At 39.2% G+C, this 14,250-nt stretch overlaps 2 protein-coding genes across 4 annotated transcripts in view; one reads left to right on the top strand and one right to left on the bottom strand.

The window, feature by feature from the left end:
* Positions 1–14: 14 nt before the first annotated feature.
* On the top strand, positions 15–1,785 carry LOC117433485 (Ig-like V-type domain-containing protein FAM187A). The gene has a single exon (XM_034055783.3). The coding sequence runs from the start codon at positions 283–285 to the stop codon at positions 1,528–1,530; it is 1,248 nt and encodes a 415-aa protein (XP_033911674.3). The 5' UTR covers positions 15–282; the 3' UTR covers positions 1,531–1,785.
* Positions 1,786–1,880: 95 nt separating this feature from the next.
* The window catches only part of LOC117433482 (angiotensin-converting enzyme-like), a 54,753-nt gene continuing 42,383 nt past the window's right edge, over positions 1,881–14,250 (bottom strand). For all 3 annotated transcript variants that reach the window (XM_059006526.1, XM_059006525.1, XM_059006527.1), the window contains exons 9-25: positions 13,749–13,893; positions 13,327–13,425; positions 12,963–13,085; positions 12,354–12,559; positions 10,376–10,512; positions 9,468–9,626; positions 9,141–9,228; positions 8,851–8,994; positions 8,404–8,595; positions 7,991–8,088; positions 5,777–5,949; positions 3,834–4,057; positions 3,583–3,727; positions 3,385–3,483; positions 2,892–3,014; positions 2,576–2,757; positions 1,881–2,294 (exon numbers count right to left, since the gene is read on the bottom strand). In XM_059006526.1, coding sequence (XP_058862509.1) covers positions 2,137–2,294; positions 2,576–2,757; positions 2,892–3,014; positions 3,385–3,483; positions 3,583–3,727; positions 3,834–4,057; positions 5,777–5,949; positions 7,991–8,088; positions 8,404–8,595; positions 8,851–8,994; positions 9,141–9,228; positions 9,468–9,626; positions 10,376–10,512; positions 12,354–12,559; positions 12,963–13,085; positions 13,327–13,425; positions 13,749–13,893 — 2,495 coding nt within the window. In that variant the 3' untranslated portion in view covers positions 1,881–2,136. The remainder of the gene's footprint in view (positions 2,295–2,575; positions 2,758–2,891; positions 3,015–3,384; positions 3,484–3,582; positions 3,728–3,833; positions 4,058–5,776; positions 5,950–7,990; positions 8,089–8,403; positions 8,596–8,850; positions 8,995–9,140; positions 9,229–9,467; positions 9,627–10,375; positions 10,513–12,353; positions 12,560–12,962; positions 13,086–13,326; positions 13,426–13,748; positions 13,894–14,250) is intronic.

The raw sequence follows: 14,250 nt of genomic DNA, 5'->3' as shown, positions 1-14,250 counted from the left end.
GCATATTACTTAGGATCCTGTACCTTAACATCTATCTTCTAGTGCCAGGTAAACTCTGGCAAAGTTTGAATCTGTTTTTGTGTAATTCTAAGAAATGGTGGTCATAAAGTTTTGTGTATTGTCTATTTATAATTTCCACACAATTCAGCATTCTAAATGGATTATTCTAGAACACTGTTAGCACGTGCACATTCTAGAACAAGTAGATTGGAACCAAATCTCTGAGCAGCTAAGCAAATCATTCACTCTGTCATCTCAATATTGGAACAGAGATGTTTTAAAATGGAGCTCATGATCAAAGTGTTTGCTTTGTTTCTTGTGAAGTTTATCCCTTCATTGAAGTCCTATGAAGCAGAAGAGGAAAAAGAAGATATCTTTGCTAAGATCCCTTGCCCTGCTTTCCTGATCTTTGATAATGCAGCTTATTTAGCTGACATGACTATAGAGCTCCCTTGCAACTGTAAACCTGAAGAGGTCAACGATGTGGTCTGGTTCTACCAGAAATACCTTGGCCACATGAATACCAGAGTCCTGACCGATTTCAACGGCACCAAGTTCATAGACTCTGCAGAAATAGGGCTGGGATCAGACATCCAGAACCGCTTCATTATCCGTCTTTTCAGCCTGGTTATCTTCCGTTCCCAACATAGCGATTCCGGCCACTACATCTGCGGTACATCCAGAGGGGAATTCTTTTATGGTTATGATGTGGATATACAGGAAGCGCGTAGCACGGCGATTTCCAAAAATGACCTACATCAAGCTGTGAAACCAGGAGAGCCTGAAAAGACCAAGGAATATAATGTTTTCACTAGTTTCTGGGACTGGACCATGTGTGACCGATGTGACGTGAGAGGCGAGCAGACCAAAGTGGGGTTCTGCTACTTCCAAAGTCAATTCCTTTACAGCCGCTACAGACGCAAGATCCCAAGCGTGGCCTCTTGCGGGTCAGCCTCTGTCCCCCGCCGCTTCAAGAAGAAACTGCAGATGAAGAAAGCAGAGTACCTAGTCCGCAGCTGTATAACCACCTGCCCTCCTCCATCTGAGGTATTAACCGGGGAAAAATCCTTTCTAGAAATCTTGGGATTTAGTTCCAAAACTCCCACGGTGGCCATTCAATACCACATGCATCCAGTGGGCTACCCTCTCATCCTGGCTTGTCCAGGGGCTAGACCTGAGCACGCCGTGGCCTGGGACAAAGGTGAAGAAAGGCTGTACCGTGCCGAGTTCATGGTGGGACTCAACAAGACCACGCGGATATACATCGACCAAGGCAATAACCTGCATTTCCGCGTTGTACAGAAGGATGACAAGGGGACTTACTTCTGCTGGCTCCAGGGAAAGAAAATAGCTGGATTCAGGCTAGGCGTGTCCATACGTTCCAAACACCTACGCAAGATCACAGACCCTGAATCCATCTATGCAATAAGGGCCCTATTGTTCACCTACATGGTATTCACAGCTGCTTTTGTAATGTTTCAGGCTTTGAAGTTTTTCTGGTATTTTTTTACATGCCAAATGTGTTCTTGATAAAGGAAGTACCTTTTGGTGCACAGAATGGGAGTTCTAACCCACAGAAGAATATCAGCAGTTTTTGAAGGCTTAAGACAAGAATGTTTTGGAAGATTTTTTCTTTCTGTGTTAAACAATAGCATGGGAAACGATAGGAAAGGTCTGTATATTGTAATAGGCCTTTCATTTTGTGCCATAGGTTCTAATTTACTTTATATTTGAACAGTGCAATATTAAAGAATATTAAAGCTAAAAGGAAAATGGATTTTAAATATTTTTTTATGGTTATGCTACAGATACACTTGTAATGGTGTTTATTCATCATTTTGAAAAATAAACTTTGTTTTCAGCTTGATTGTATTCTTATTTTTATTTTTATAGTAGAAAGGCAACCACACAGACTTCTGTTTTTCAAATTGATACAGCATTAATAAGTACATTTAAACAAAGAAGCTGCAGACACAATTCTGACTAGACAAACAAAAAAGCAAAATGAATTCATGTTGTATTTTTTTTAACATTTGACAATTTTGTTAAGTTTAAATTTACAAATAAATTAGAAAATTGTGTTGCCTCGTGTTGCATAATCAAATAGTTTTGACCTGAAAAAAGCAGCAGGAGGTTTTATTTGGAGGAGAGCACCTTGTATGCCAGGTAGCTGGTGGCCACCACCAGCCCCAATCCAAGGACCAGTAGAATCCACTGTCCTGCCGCAGCCTGGTCACTGCTCAGGTCCATCCCCAGAAAACTGACCTTGCCTGTTTCTTCTGCTTTTTTAGTACCTGTAAAATTTTAAAAATATATAAACACTAAATCAAATAACATTAAATTTGCAATTTACATTTGTTTTGGAAATAGTTTTTGTCTTGTTTTTTTAATATATATATATTAATATATATATATATATATATATATATATATATATATATATATATATATTTTTTTTATCACATAGCGCAGTATATTTATTATTTGATCAGAATTATTTGTCATACTGACTTGCTCCCCTCTAGTAGATAAAGCCACTAACTGTCCTTCATGTCTAACTGGCAGTCATGTTTACCTGGAACCCAGTCGTATTCAGGCCATCCCAGGATATCACCATTTTTCTTGTTCTCCTCTTCCAGCCATTTAATCAGTGGTTCAAAGTACTTAAGTAGGGGTATGGCTGTCATGTTAGGTTGCCCAGTGATAATTTTCATGGCTTCAGGCCAAGGCTTACTGAACCCCAGCTTCATCACATCTCTATAAAGGGGCAAAAGGGTGTCCTTCAGTGTTTTGCAAATAATAGTGACACAAATTAAACGCAAGCTAAAATGGTGGAAAGCATTGTACATGTTTATATTTTGCAGTTTTAATTCATGTTGTACAGGACTAACCCAAGTAGTTTGCCAGCTTCCTTGGACTGATAGATATCACACTCGTGCAGGGCCCCGGTCTGTTTGGCTGCTTTGCACAGAGCCTCGTGGAACTGGAATTGGATCACAAAGCTGACAAAGTACCTGGAGAGGACAGGAAAGCCACAGTCATACAAAGAGACGACAAGCTTTAAAAAGTCTGTTGTTGTTAGCCGATTAAGATTTTAAGGGACAAATACTCTGTGCGAAAAGCTGCTCGCTTTGGAAAGGCCTCTTATTGGTGATTGATGATAAAGTGTTTTCTCACAGTTTAAGCGTGAATATTGTGAATGAATTACCGGCAGTTTTCAAGGTGAATGCAAGTAGGCAGGTATTATACTTAAAAAAAAAAAACAACACATACTGTACACTAAAATTCATTCCTTTTTCAGAACAGTTTCAGTTTAGTTTTTGTGAAGTGTAGACCACTCAGACTATAGGTGATCTAGGTCATATAGTGATGAATACAACTCACCTGACATATGGGACACTGGCAGGAATGTGAAATTTGGCACCTGGGTCAAAGTCTTCCTCGGAGCGTGGCACAGGAGGGCACAGACCTTGATATTTTAACCTGAAGGTGGGGGTAGTAAGAAACTTAAGAATACACTATGGGGTTGGTCATTTAGATCTGGAGAGTATTTTCAGACTTGACAGATCCTTTAAGTCTCACCTGAGGTTCCACCACTCCTTGTTATAGTCTGTCTCAGAAATGCGCCCATCAAACACCTTCCAGCGCCACTGGTCTATAAGATACCCAAAGGGAAGGAAAGCGATCTTCTCCAGAGCAATGCTCATCAGGTAGTTAATGTCACTCTCTAGGGGCGAGGAAGGGAATTTGAAGGTTTAATAGGAACAACAAGGCAGTGAGTACTATGCTTTCTCAAAAGTATAAAAATCATCATTGTTCTTTAAATGTCATACCATGGTTAGTTTCCACTTTGTCCAGCAGTCCGATTTTGTTCAGGTGCTTTGGCGTAGAAACAGACAGTGCCAGGACATCTCCAATGGCCTCGTGGAAGCCAGAGTTGGCTCCTTCCCGGAAGGAGATGGGCTGATCCTTATACTGTAGGAAGTACTGCACGTGTCCCATCTCATGATGGACGGTGATGAGATCACCCATCGTCACCACTGTGCACTGCTTGATTCTGAATTGAAAGGGTAACGAATTGGATTGCTACAAACATGGTTTCTTGGTGCCAGAGCTATAATCATAGATGACTGATTACTGTCTGTTGAATCTCAAAAGTGCAAAGGAAAAAGACATTGTCATTTAAGTGTTGTTTTGTTGCTATTATAAACCATTGCTTTTGCCTTATTCGAAAGAGTCAGCTTAGTGACTGTTACGGTTGAATTATGCAATCTTTCTGATTAGTGGGTGAAAGTTCTAAGGTTTATGATTAGTTGTAATCAAGGATCAAGTGAGAAAGACCTTTGACAGTGGTGCTTGTTTTTGTTATTTTTAAAGCAGTTTATGAATTGATTAACACAAGTTGTAACTTCTGATAGATGGTGGTTAGATATATGACTGTTTTGTTTTTTGTAACCTACAATCCTTGAGGCTTGATTTGCAATGATTACAAGGCGGTTGAGTTAATTCAATTAACTGTTTAGCCAGAGGACAACATTAAAGGAAATGTAAAGTTCATGCAATTTAAATGGAATTTCAAAGTTCGATGATGCGTTAATTTAATTCAAATAGATGCTTGACTTTGTCCTTAAGTTTGCCTCTAGCTAAAAAGTGAATTGAATTTCATGGTAATTGTAATGACTGACAAACCATTGAATGCTGGTAGATGATTAGCACGGTGTTCCCTTTGGAAACAGTGCTTCTAAAACTTTAAAGTTAACTTTTAGTTAACATAACAGGAAACCACTCTTTAAATCTTGTCAGGTTGTTGTTTTCCTGTTTAGGATTTGTGTCTAGGCCGGTATTTTGTTGTGGTTATGAACAGGTTCAAAAAAGTGAAATCTCATGCCCATACTGCATACAGCACACAGTGAAGGTGTTGCACTATGCACATTTAGCTTCAACAGTACAGTGTAGTTCAGTGTGCTTCAACAATGTGAAGGTTCCTGTTATACTGGCAGACAAAACTTCTAATAACTTCTCTAGGCTGAGTACCACTCAATGCTACTCATGCCTTTAATTATTCAATTGAATCAATTAAGCCAGTGAGTGGTCCTGAAGTACCTAATCATATAATTATATCTGGTAAACCTGGAGTTACCTGCCCTTGTATTAAAGAGTTTTGCAGCAAATGTAAAATTAAGCATTTCTTGTAAACACAACATAGTGTTCTGTAGCCTTCTGATACAATAAAGTTGTTGTTACATACAAGAATAAAGCATTATTTCCAGACCTACTGAGTAAGAGGAAGTGTGCTAAAAGCAAGTCCTATCAGTTCCTAGGTAAATGGTTAACATGCACTAAAAGTGTATTTAAATGTAATTGACACATTAAGGAGTTAAACTGCACAGTAAACAAGATTTACTGCAGCCAAATGACATTTAAATTTAAATTGCATCAGATTATTTGTTCATTGCCTTATTGTCTATATTGCCTATTGCTGTTTCCATTCCATGCTGGCTCAACAAATTTGCTTGTATTCTGTTCTTGCAGTTCCCAGCGATACCTTTCACACAGCACGGTTCTGGTGTTTAAAATGGTATGAAAAACTGTCAAATCTTGATATTATTTATCTAAAAAAAAAAAAAAAAAAAAAAAGAACGGGGCACTCAGAAAATATTATTATGTGATTAACTGGGCAGTAGTTCAACAACAAATCCAGGGAGGATGGCATCCATGAACACTTCTATTGTGCTGTGGAAGTGCCTGTGGCAGTTTCGTCCCATTCTCTCTGTACCTGAAGTCCCTGCGGTTGTAAAAGTCCCAGGCAGAAGCGTGGCAAACCACCTGCCGTCCGTCAGTAGGCTTCTCCAGCATGGATTTTTCCCAAAACTCCTGGGGCATGGGGAGGAGACCCAGGGAAGTGAAGAAATGGTCTGACTGCTCAAACATTTTCTTAGCATTCCAGCCCTGAAAAACATTAAACTCCTGTTAACCTGCACCATATCTCACCACATGAATACAGCAATAATACTATATATATATATATATACACACACACACTACCGGTCAAAAGTTTTAGAACACCTCCATTTTTCCAGTTTTTATTGAAATTTACGCAGTTTAAAGCATAGAACAAATAAACAATTGGAGATAAAAAAGAAATCATGGAATCGTTTTGTTTAACAAAATTTAATCTAAATTTTTGACTCATCAAAGTAGCCACCTTTTGCAGATATAACAGCCGAACACACTCGTGGCATTCTTTCTACAATGGAAATCAAATATTGTTCGGAAAGTTCTTCCCAACACTGTTGCAGAAGTTCCCACAAATGTGTTGCACTTGTAGGTTGCTTTGCTTTCACCCTTCTGTCCAGTTCATCCCAAACCAGCTCGATGGGGTTTAAGTCTGGAGACTGTGCTGGCCATTCCATGATTTGAAGCCTACCGTCTTGTTCTTTTCTTCTAAGGTAGTTCTGACATAGCCTGGAGGTATGTTTTGGGTCATTATCTTGCTATAGGATGAACCCCTGACCAACTAGGCATATAACAGAGGGTATTGCATGGCGCTGCAAAATTCTGTGGTAGCAGTTTTGGTTCAGAGTGCCACTCACTCTGTGCATGTCGCCGACTCTGGATCCAGCAAAAGAGCCCCAGACCATCACGCTTCCTCCTCCATGTTTGACAGTTGGTGACATACACCGAGGAACCATCCTTTCGCCTACTCGACGGTGTACAAAAACCCTGCGTGATGAACCGAAGATTTCAAATTTTGATTCATCGGTCCATAAGACCTTCTTCCAGTCTTCAGTAGTCCACTGGCGGTGCTTCATGGCCCAGGCAAGCCTCTTTTTCTTATTTTGCCATCTTAGCAATGGCTTTCTTACTGCCACTCGACCTGTCAAACCTGCAGCTCGAAGTCTTCTCTTCACAGTTGAAACTGAGACTTGCTTACTTCGACCAGTGTTAAGCTGTGCTTGAAGCTGTTGTCCTGTGAGCCGCCTATCACGCAAGCTGTTGACTCTCAGAAACTTGTCTTCTGATTCTGTTGTGGCTTTGGGTCTGCCAGACCTCTTCCTGTCAGAGTTTCCTCCAGTTTCCAAGTGCCTTTTGATGATGTAGGAAACTGTACTCACTGACACCTTGGCTTTCTTTGCAATTTCTCTAAAGGAAAAACCTACACTTTTAAGGGTTATAAGAGTCTGTCTGTCTTCCTTTGTTAATTGCCTTTTTCTCGCCATTATGAGAGCAATCTACTACTTCCTGCAGTACAATGCTGTCCAAATAATGCTTAAGAGGGTGTAGTAACACAGTCTGTTCCAACACTGCTTTTACACAGACAGAGGGTTTGTAAGTAATCAACAAAAGTTGGGACACCTGTAGGAATTGTTAGCATCAACATTCAAGGCTTAATTTACTTCCATTGCTACAGAACAGCTGTAAGTTGTTAACCCATTACTTGTTCCCTGAAAAAGGCCTTTTTGTATAACTCTGAAATGTACATTATTTTTCAGTTTTAGGTAACCTAAACTTTTTTTTTTAACCTCTGGCAGTTTACCGCTTACCTTTGTACCATTTCAGGTTATTCACTGGACTTGAACTGCTTAAATTTCAATAAAAACTGGAAAAATGGGGGTGTTCTAAAACTTTGGACCGGTAGTGTATATATATATATATATATGTGTGTATATATATATATATATATATATATATATATATATATATATATATATATGTGTATATATATATATATATATACACACTGCAAGGAAAACAACAAAGGAGAATGTAATTCATGTAATGGTATCTTTTATATACAGGGACAAAGCTTGCATAAACATGTAATAAAGGAGAGCGTACGTCTACCAGAGATTTTCTACTTTAAAGGAAGTGTGGTGAATCAATACTTGAGAACCAATAAAGCCACAGAAAGTAATGCACACGTCTTCATTGACCTGAAAGACAGATATGCTGAACTGCCCAAACCTGGGTATTATCTAGTCTGTTTTACCTTGGCAACCATGGCTGGTGTAGCATCCACTTGGGTGGCACCAGGAAAAGGAACCAAAAGATCATAAATGTTAGTCCAAGTCTGGGCCCACATGTTACCTGTGGAGAACAAATTAAATTAGCCTTTCCAAAGACTAATGTGTGTGTCTACTGCTTATTGTTGTGTTTGCAGTTTTACATATTGGTTTCCTGCTAATGTAAGAATACGTTTGATCATTATGTTTGGTCAATGTAAATTGTTGTAATCCTAACTTGATGCATCCTAGTTCATATTGTATTTTAGTTGTATTACTTGCACTTACTGTAAACTACACTGTATGTAAATATTACGCTTACATTGTAACCCTTTACTGCCCTGTAAGACCTGTAAGTCGCCTTGGGTAAAAGCGTCTATTCAAGTTAATTTTGACCTACCCAGCACATGAGCAGGAATAGGACCCTTCAGGTTAATATTCTCCGCTCCATACTTCTTGTACAGGGCTCTTCGGACGTAGGCATGCAGGTTAAGGTAGAGAGGCTGCATCTCGGTGTAGATTTTCTCTAGATCCTGCTCAAAGGTTGGCGTCTCAAACAGGGACCGCCAGAATGCCCCATTATCTGAGTGACCTGCAACAGATAGAAGATTCATTAAGTTTACAATGCACTACTTGAGAAATAATTGCCCTCATTTGCTTTGCAAAGTAAAATACCACTGGTCACAAATCATGACATGAAAACACATGCATACAAGTGGTCTTTCTTACATAATAGCATGGAATGAATGCAGCTTCCCATATCTCCAACAACCACGGTTCTATGGTGGGGGGAAATGGGAACTTTCAGATGAATCGCACAATCTTTCAAGTGCACGATACCCCTTACCATTCAGCCTGGCCGCCTTGTTGCTAAGCTCTACATATCTCTTGTATTCCTGACGGATTTGTTTCCCTGAGGCATCACGCCATCCCTTCCAGGCAAAGAGAAGATCACTGTAGTCCCTGGATTTGGCGAGGACCTCTGTTAGATCTGTGAGAAAGCGTGGGAAAGGCAGGAGTCACAAGGATTGCATTTACATAATGGTGTGTGCTGGGCAGGGGACAGCCAAGGATCCCACCCCACTGGGTTGAAGAAACAGGTTAGGTTCAGTAAAGTGAAAAGCTGTGGCTGCTCACCTGGATCCAGAGGGAGGCACTTTCCGTTGTCACGACAAACTACAGCTACACTGTATTTGGTTGCCATACTGGAGAGGATATTATTGTACTAGAAAAGGAAAAAAAATTCTAAATTTGTAAAATCCAAACAGTTGAACATGAGTTACCAATGTGTTTGCGTAGATTTTTATTCTTATTATTACACACACTATAATAATAAAAATGAAACGGTCCAACTGGACGGCTTAATTAATTGCCCAGTGTGTTGGATGCAATGCACCATGAGACTAAAGAATGCTGATGTGATTGTGCTGTTTTGTTGCTCCCTTATCCTGAACAGTTTCTGACCTCCTTCAGTTCATTCTCAGGAAGTCCAGCCAGCTCAATGTCGTTCAGTTTCTTGAGGATGCGCTTGGTGCTTTCGTCCTGGAAATCCGTATAGTCGAAATTACGCGCCTCCAGCCCGTACTGCAGGGTGTGGGTTGACATGTCAAAGTTCTTTTGCAACTAGAAAGCAAGCAAAGAAAGCATATGCTTATACAACAGTATACCCCATGAGATGTTCGAAGGCGAGCGAGCGATAGAAAAGGATAAACTACCCATACCCATATCAAAATACCCATACCCATATCAAAATACCCATACCCATATCAAAATACCCATACCCATATCAAAATACCCATACCCATATCAAAATACCCATACCCATATCACATCTACCAAATGGTGCTGAGAAATAATCCAGTAGCTGTGTTGATTTATTTAATTAAATCCACTTTTTATTCTAAGGAGCACAAGGAGAGTCTATTCAATTGATTAACAGCGGCAGATCTTAATATTGGCGTCACTAAAATACATACCTTCCTAAATTCCTAACTACATAGACTAATATGATCTATTGCATGTTTGATTGTTATAATCTGGGGTCCTTTATACATTTTTTAAAACAGTGGCACTGTTTACATCTGCCATGTCTAGATCAATTAAATAAACCGCCATGGGTCCAAAATAGCAACAAATTGTCAAAAGGCATTGTTTTATAAATCAACATATATTTTGGTGGTAAAACAATGTAAGGAGTGGCTGGAAAGCTTGAGAATGTTGATGGATGCCATTATATATTTTCCAGTGCTCCAAGTAATTTAAAGCACTGTACAACAACAGCATTCTAGAAGACACGGTGTTCATGGGGCACAAAGACCAGGTCACTCTCCCCACAGCCCAGCTTGTCTAAATGGCAGCCCTTTTGCTGTTACCATGATCTGCCTGTTGTGCTCTGTGATGTTGGTTTTGTATGCCCAGGACGCCTCACAGTACACGTTCCAGACTTTCTCGGCCGTGTCGTTGAACCGGCTGAGGAATTCCTTGGCTGCTGTTTCATCTGCAATTTTATCTGTAGGAAGAGAGAGAATATTGTTTTCTACAACTTGAATTAATTGAATCACACTCAAATATGTTTTTCTTGGTGTCTCTTTGCTACATTCTTTCATAGTTCAGCCTACTGTGCACGTTCACCATGTGGAAGTTATACATAAAAAACAGACATTGCTGTCTGTATTAAAGATTAATTATGGCGCTGCAATCCTTATCTTTATGAAAAGTACCTAATAACAAAAAAACGTGATAACTGCAATTATGAACTAGCCATGCTGTCTGCTAGCACAGAAGTCCCTCAAAGGCTATTTGTAAGGTTTAGGTTTGCATTGTTTTGAGAGAGAGAGAGAGAGAGAGAGAGAGAGAGAGAGAGAGAGAGAGAGAGAAACTTTAATTGTCACGCATACTAGAGTATAGAGCAGGGAGTCTTAGCTAAAAAAAATAAATAAATAAATGACGTTGCTGGTTATTGCTATGGTAACTTAAGATGAGACTCAACGTACTGTGTTTTATTTACCCACTGTAAGCAAAGTTACCTCATTAACACAGTAACAGCCTTTCATAATGTCAAAAAGGACTTTTACAAATGGAAAATCCTCAACTAAAAGGCTTAGAAATTAAAAACTAGCTCTAATGTTGCAAGTAAGTCAGTTAGTTCCCTGTTATTGTATGTCTTTTTTGTGTGTTTGTTTAACCGTAATGACTGATGACTAATATAAACAACAAAACAATAATTTGTTTTGTTGGAGTGGAAAAATAAAAATAATAAAAGTATGTCTTTTTTTTTTTTTTTTACTATACAACCCGTTTTTAAAGTTAACAATACTATTTTTTCAATACAATTCAATAAAAAATGACTCGTACGCCAATGCAGACGACCTCAAACCGAATGGAAAAAATAGAAGCCTGTACTAGATTTACACTTTTGTGTTGTTCGCTGCGGCTGTGGTGTACATAACTTCATTCAAATCAGCCTAATTACATTTTTTAAAACGGTAAAAACTGAAATCACAAAATTCTGACATATGCCCTAACTGTTCTTTATGAACCTGTTTAATTCACTGTCAATGTTAATTTGTGATGTTAAAGCTGAAAATCATGTTCGAAATCACGTTAAAAATCCTCATTTCTGTAATGCTAATAATACTGAATACTAAAAAAACCTACTTTGTTTAAATGTTCAATATTTATAAAGCAATATACGTTCAATAGAATGATATGGGTAAGGCAAAAAAAAAAAACTAGATACATATCCTTTTTTTTTCGAATGGCTCAGGATGCAAATATAGCCTTCATCCACATGGATGAAGGTTATATTTGCATCCTGAGCCATTCAAAAAAAAAAAGGCATAATACCACAGTAGTGAAAAGGTGATAATTTATATACTATGTTAATACATTAATGCAGGAATAAACCCAGAAAGATGTTTTGCGCACAGTGTTTAATATGACTATAATAAGCTATTAAAGATATATATGCAAATTATCCCAAATGTAATTCTGAAGCTTTGCCTAATACTGTACCTGAATGTCTGAAATATATGAGGCCAAGATGATTTGCAGTCTCTCTCATTGCTACCGAGAAAAAGATTCCCGTATGATATAAAGACTTACTGAATGGCATTTTCAAGGCACCACAGCGGGTTGATGCACTTTGCATTTAACCTGCTTGACTGAATGTTTGCTTACCCATGATTTGGGATGTGTAGTTCAAACCCTCTCATTACACAGTAGTGTAATCCACACCCCAACCCTCCTTATTTGGCACAACTGTCTTTATATACACATGAAGAGAGGCCAAGGGATGGCTAGGGGTTGAACCTGCTCTCCCACCCCTAATGTGAGTATGTGAGTTCTTACCAATTCCTTCAGGGTATCCCTCTGGCACTGGGGGGCGCCACTCAAAATCGGGCCAGCCGAGTGTTTCGTTTTGATTTTGCTTCTCAAGCCATTGAGTGAGAGGTTGGAAGTATTCGAGTAGGGAAGAAGCATCCATATGGTCAACTCCGGTAGCATTCTTCAGGATTTCCTGCCATGGTCTGGAAGATCCAGCACTGAGGACCGTTCTGAAGGGGAAAAAAAATCATGTCTTATTCATTTTGAACATAACTGTTTAATGGGTGTAGATATGATATGTAATAAGCTAGGTCTTGCTTTGGTAGTCTAACCAGTCCAGAGTTAAATACTTTTGGTTTATGATTTTTGTTTCTTTTATAATTATCCACCTTATTTTCCTCTTACTCCCCTCTCTCTCCTATTATCTCTTTCCCTCACTCTCAAAGGGACTCCAAGCTAGCTGGCAAGCTCCTTATAAGTGTCAGTCTTTTTGGTTAACCCAGCCCACACTTTAAACAGCCTTTCCCAAGCAAGACACAGCTGATAACACACTGCTTTCTACTCCTGTATTTCTTTCTCTCTCTCTCTCTCTCTCTCTCTCTCTCTCTCTCATAAGGTTTCTTATGTTCTTACTCTAGCATAGCTCCAGCTTCTTTGTTTCGGTAGATGTCACACTTGTGCAGTGATCCTGTATGGTTGGAAAGCTGGCACAGTTTCTGATGGAACTGGAACTGAAGGATGAAACTCACAAAATATCTGTAAGGTAAAATCAGATATGAAAAACAGTAAGTAATATCTTTGAACATTGTATAGTTACTATATTATTGTATTAGAAATACATGCTGCTACTGTATGGGTAGACAACCACGGTCCTGGAGAGCCATTCCTCATAAGGTGACCCGTTATAATCATTACAAACCATCTTACTGGGGAGGCGTAGGAGGAAACCACTATCTGGCTAAATAGGATTGTGTCTATCTGTTTACAAGGCGCCTACCTGATGTAAGGGGTGTTTCCGGGAATATGGAATTTTGCGCCAGGGTCAAAGTGTTCCTCAGTGCGTGGAACTGGAGGACAGATTCCCTGATACTTTGTTCTGTAAGACACACAAACTTTGATAAGACACTGCAGAAGGATGTTAAAGACGCACAAAAAAATACATTGCTCCTAAAAAATCGTTATAAGAGCATTGGTAGCTTGTCTGGTGGAGTTCGCTTTAATCCAGCAGGGTTTTTTTTTTGTTTGTTTGTTTTTGCTCTTGTAAAGGTTTGTGTCTGTGGCTGGAATACCCCAGGACTAAATGTGGCCCAAGTGTTCCTACAATCAGAATTCAAAACATCTAGATTCAATGGGTCTGCCTGTAGAGCAGAGCAGCCCCACTTCACCCTTGCTCTCTCACACACTCTCACGCTCACTCACCGCAGGTACCACCACTCATAATTGTAGCGCTCAGGGGGAGTGCGTCCACTGAACACGCCCCACCGCCATTGGTCAATTAGGTATCCAAATGGGAGGAAGGCGATTTTCTCCAGGGCCATCTTCAAAAGGTAGTTAAGGTCACTTTCTGGAAGGAAATTAATTTTTAATTTTAAAAAAGAACTTTATTAAAAAATAAATAAATAAACAAATATTGCCTCTACTACAAAACCAAATCACACATCATAAAATTCAATTTACGAGTTTAAAACAATGCATGAAGAGCTGAACATAATAAATGTATTAAACAAAATAAAATCCATTAACAGATAGATAAAAACACATAACAGTTCACATTTTCATACCCAACTGACCCTCCTCAACACAATACACCACCCCTCCAATCCCCCACACCATCTGAAACAATTCCAGCTGCTGCACAAGACTGTAATAAGTGAAGTCCAGCCTAACTAGACCAAACCAACACTTTAAACACAGGCAGCAC

The sequence above is a fragment of the Acipenser ruthenus genome, chromosome 33 (genome assembly GCF_902713425.1).
Source record: "Acipenser ruthenus chromosome 33, fAciRut3.2 maternal haplotype, whole genome shotgun sequence".
In the NCBI taxonomy this organism is placed as follows: domain Eukaryota; kingdom Metazoa; phylum Chordata; class Actinopteri; order Acipenseriformes; family Acipenseridae; genus Acipenser; species Acipenser ruthenus.
Note: the sequence above shows the minus strand (reverse complement) of the source record. Positions and strands in the feature narration are given on the sequence as shown.

What these genes read in the sequence shown, in the direction of transcription:
- LOC117433485 (XM_034055783.3), top strand. Translation starts at nt 283, where the DNA reads ATGGAGCTCATGATCAAAGTGTTTGCTTTGTTTCTTGTGAAGTTTATC.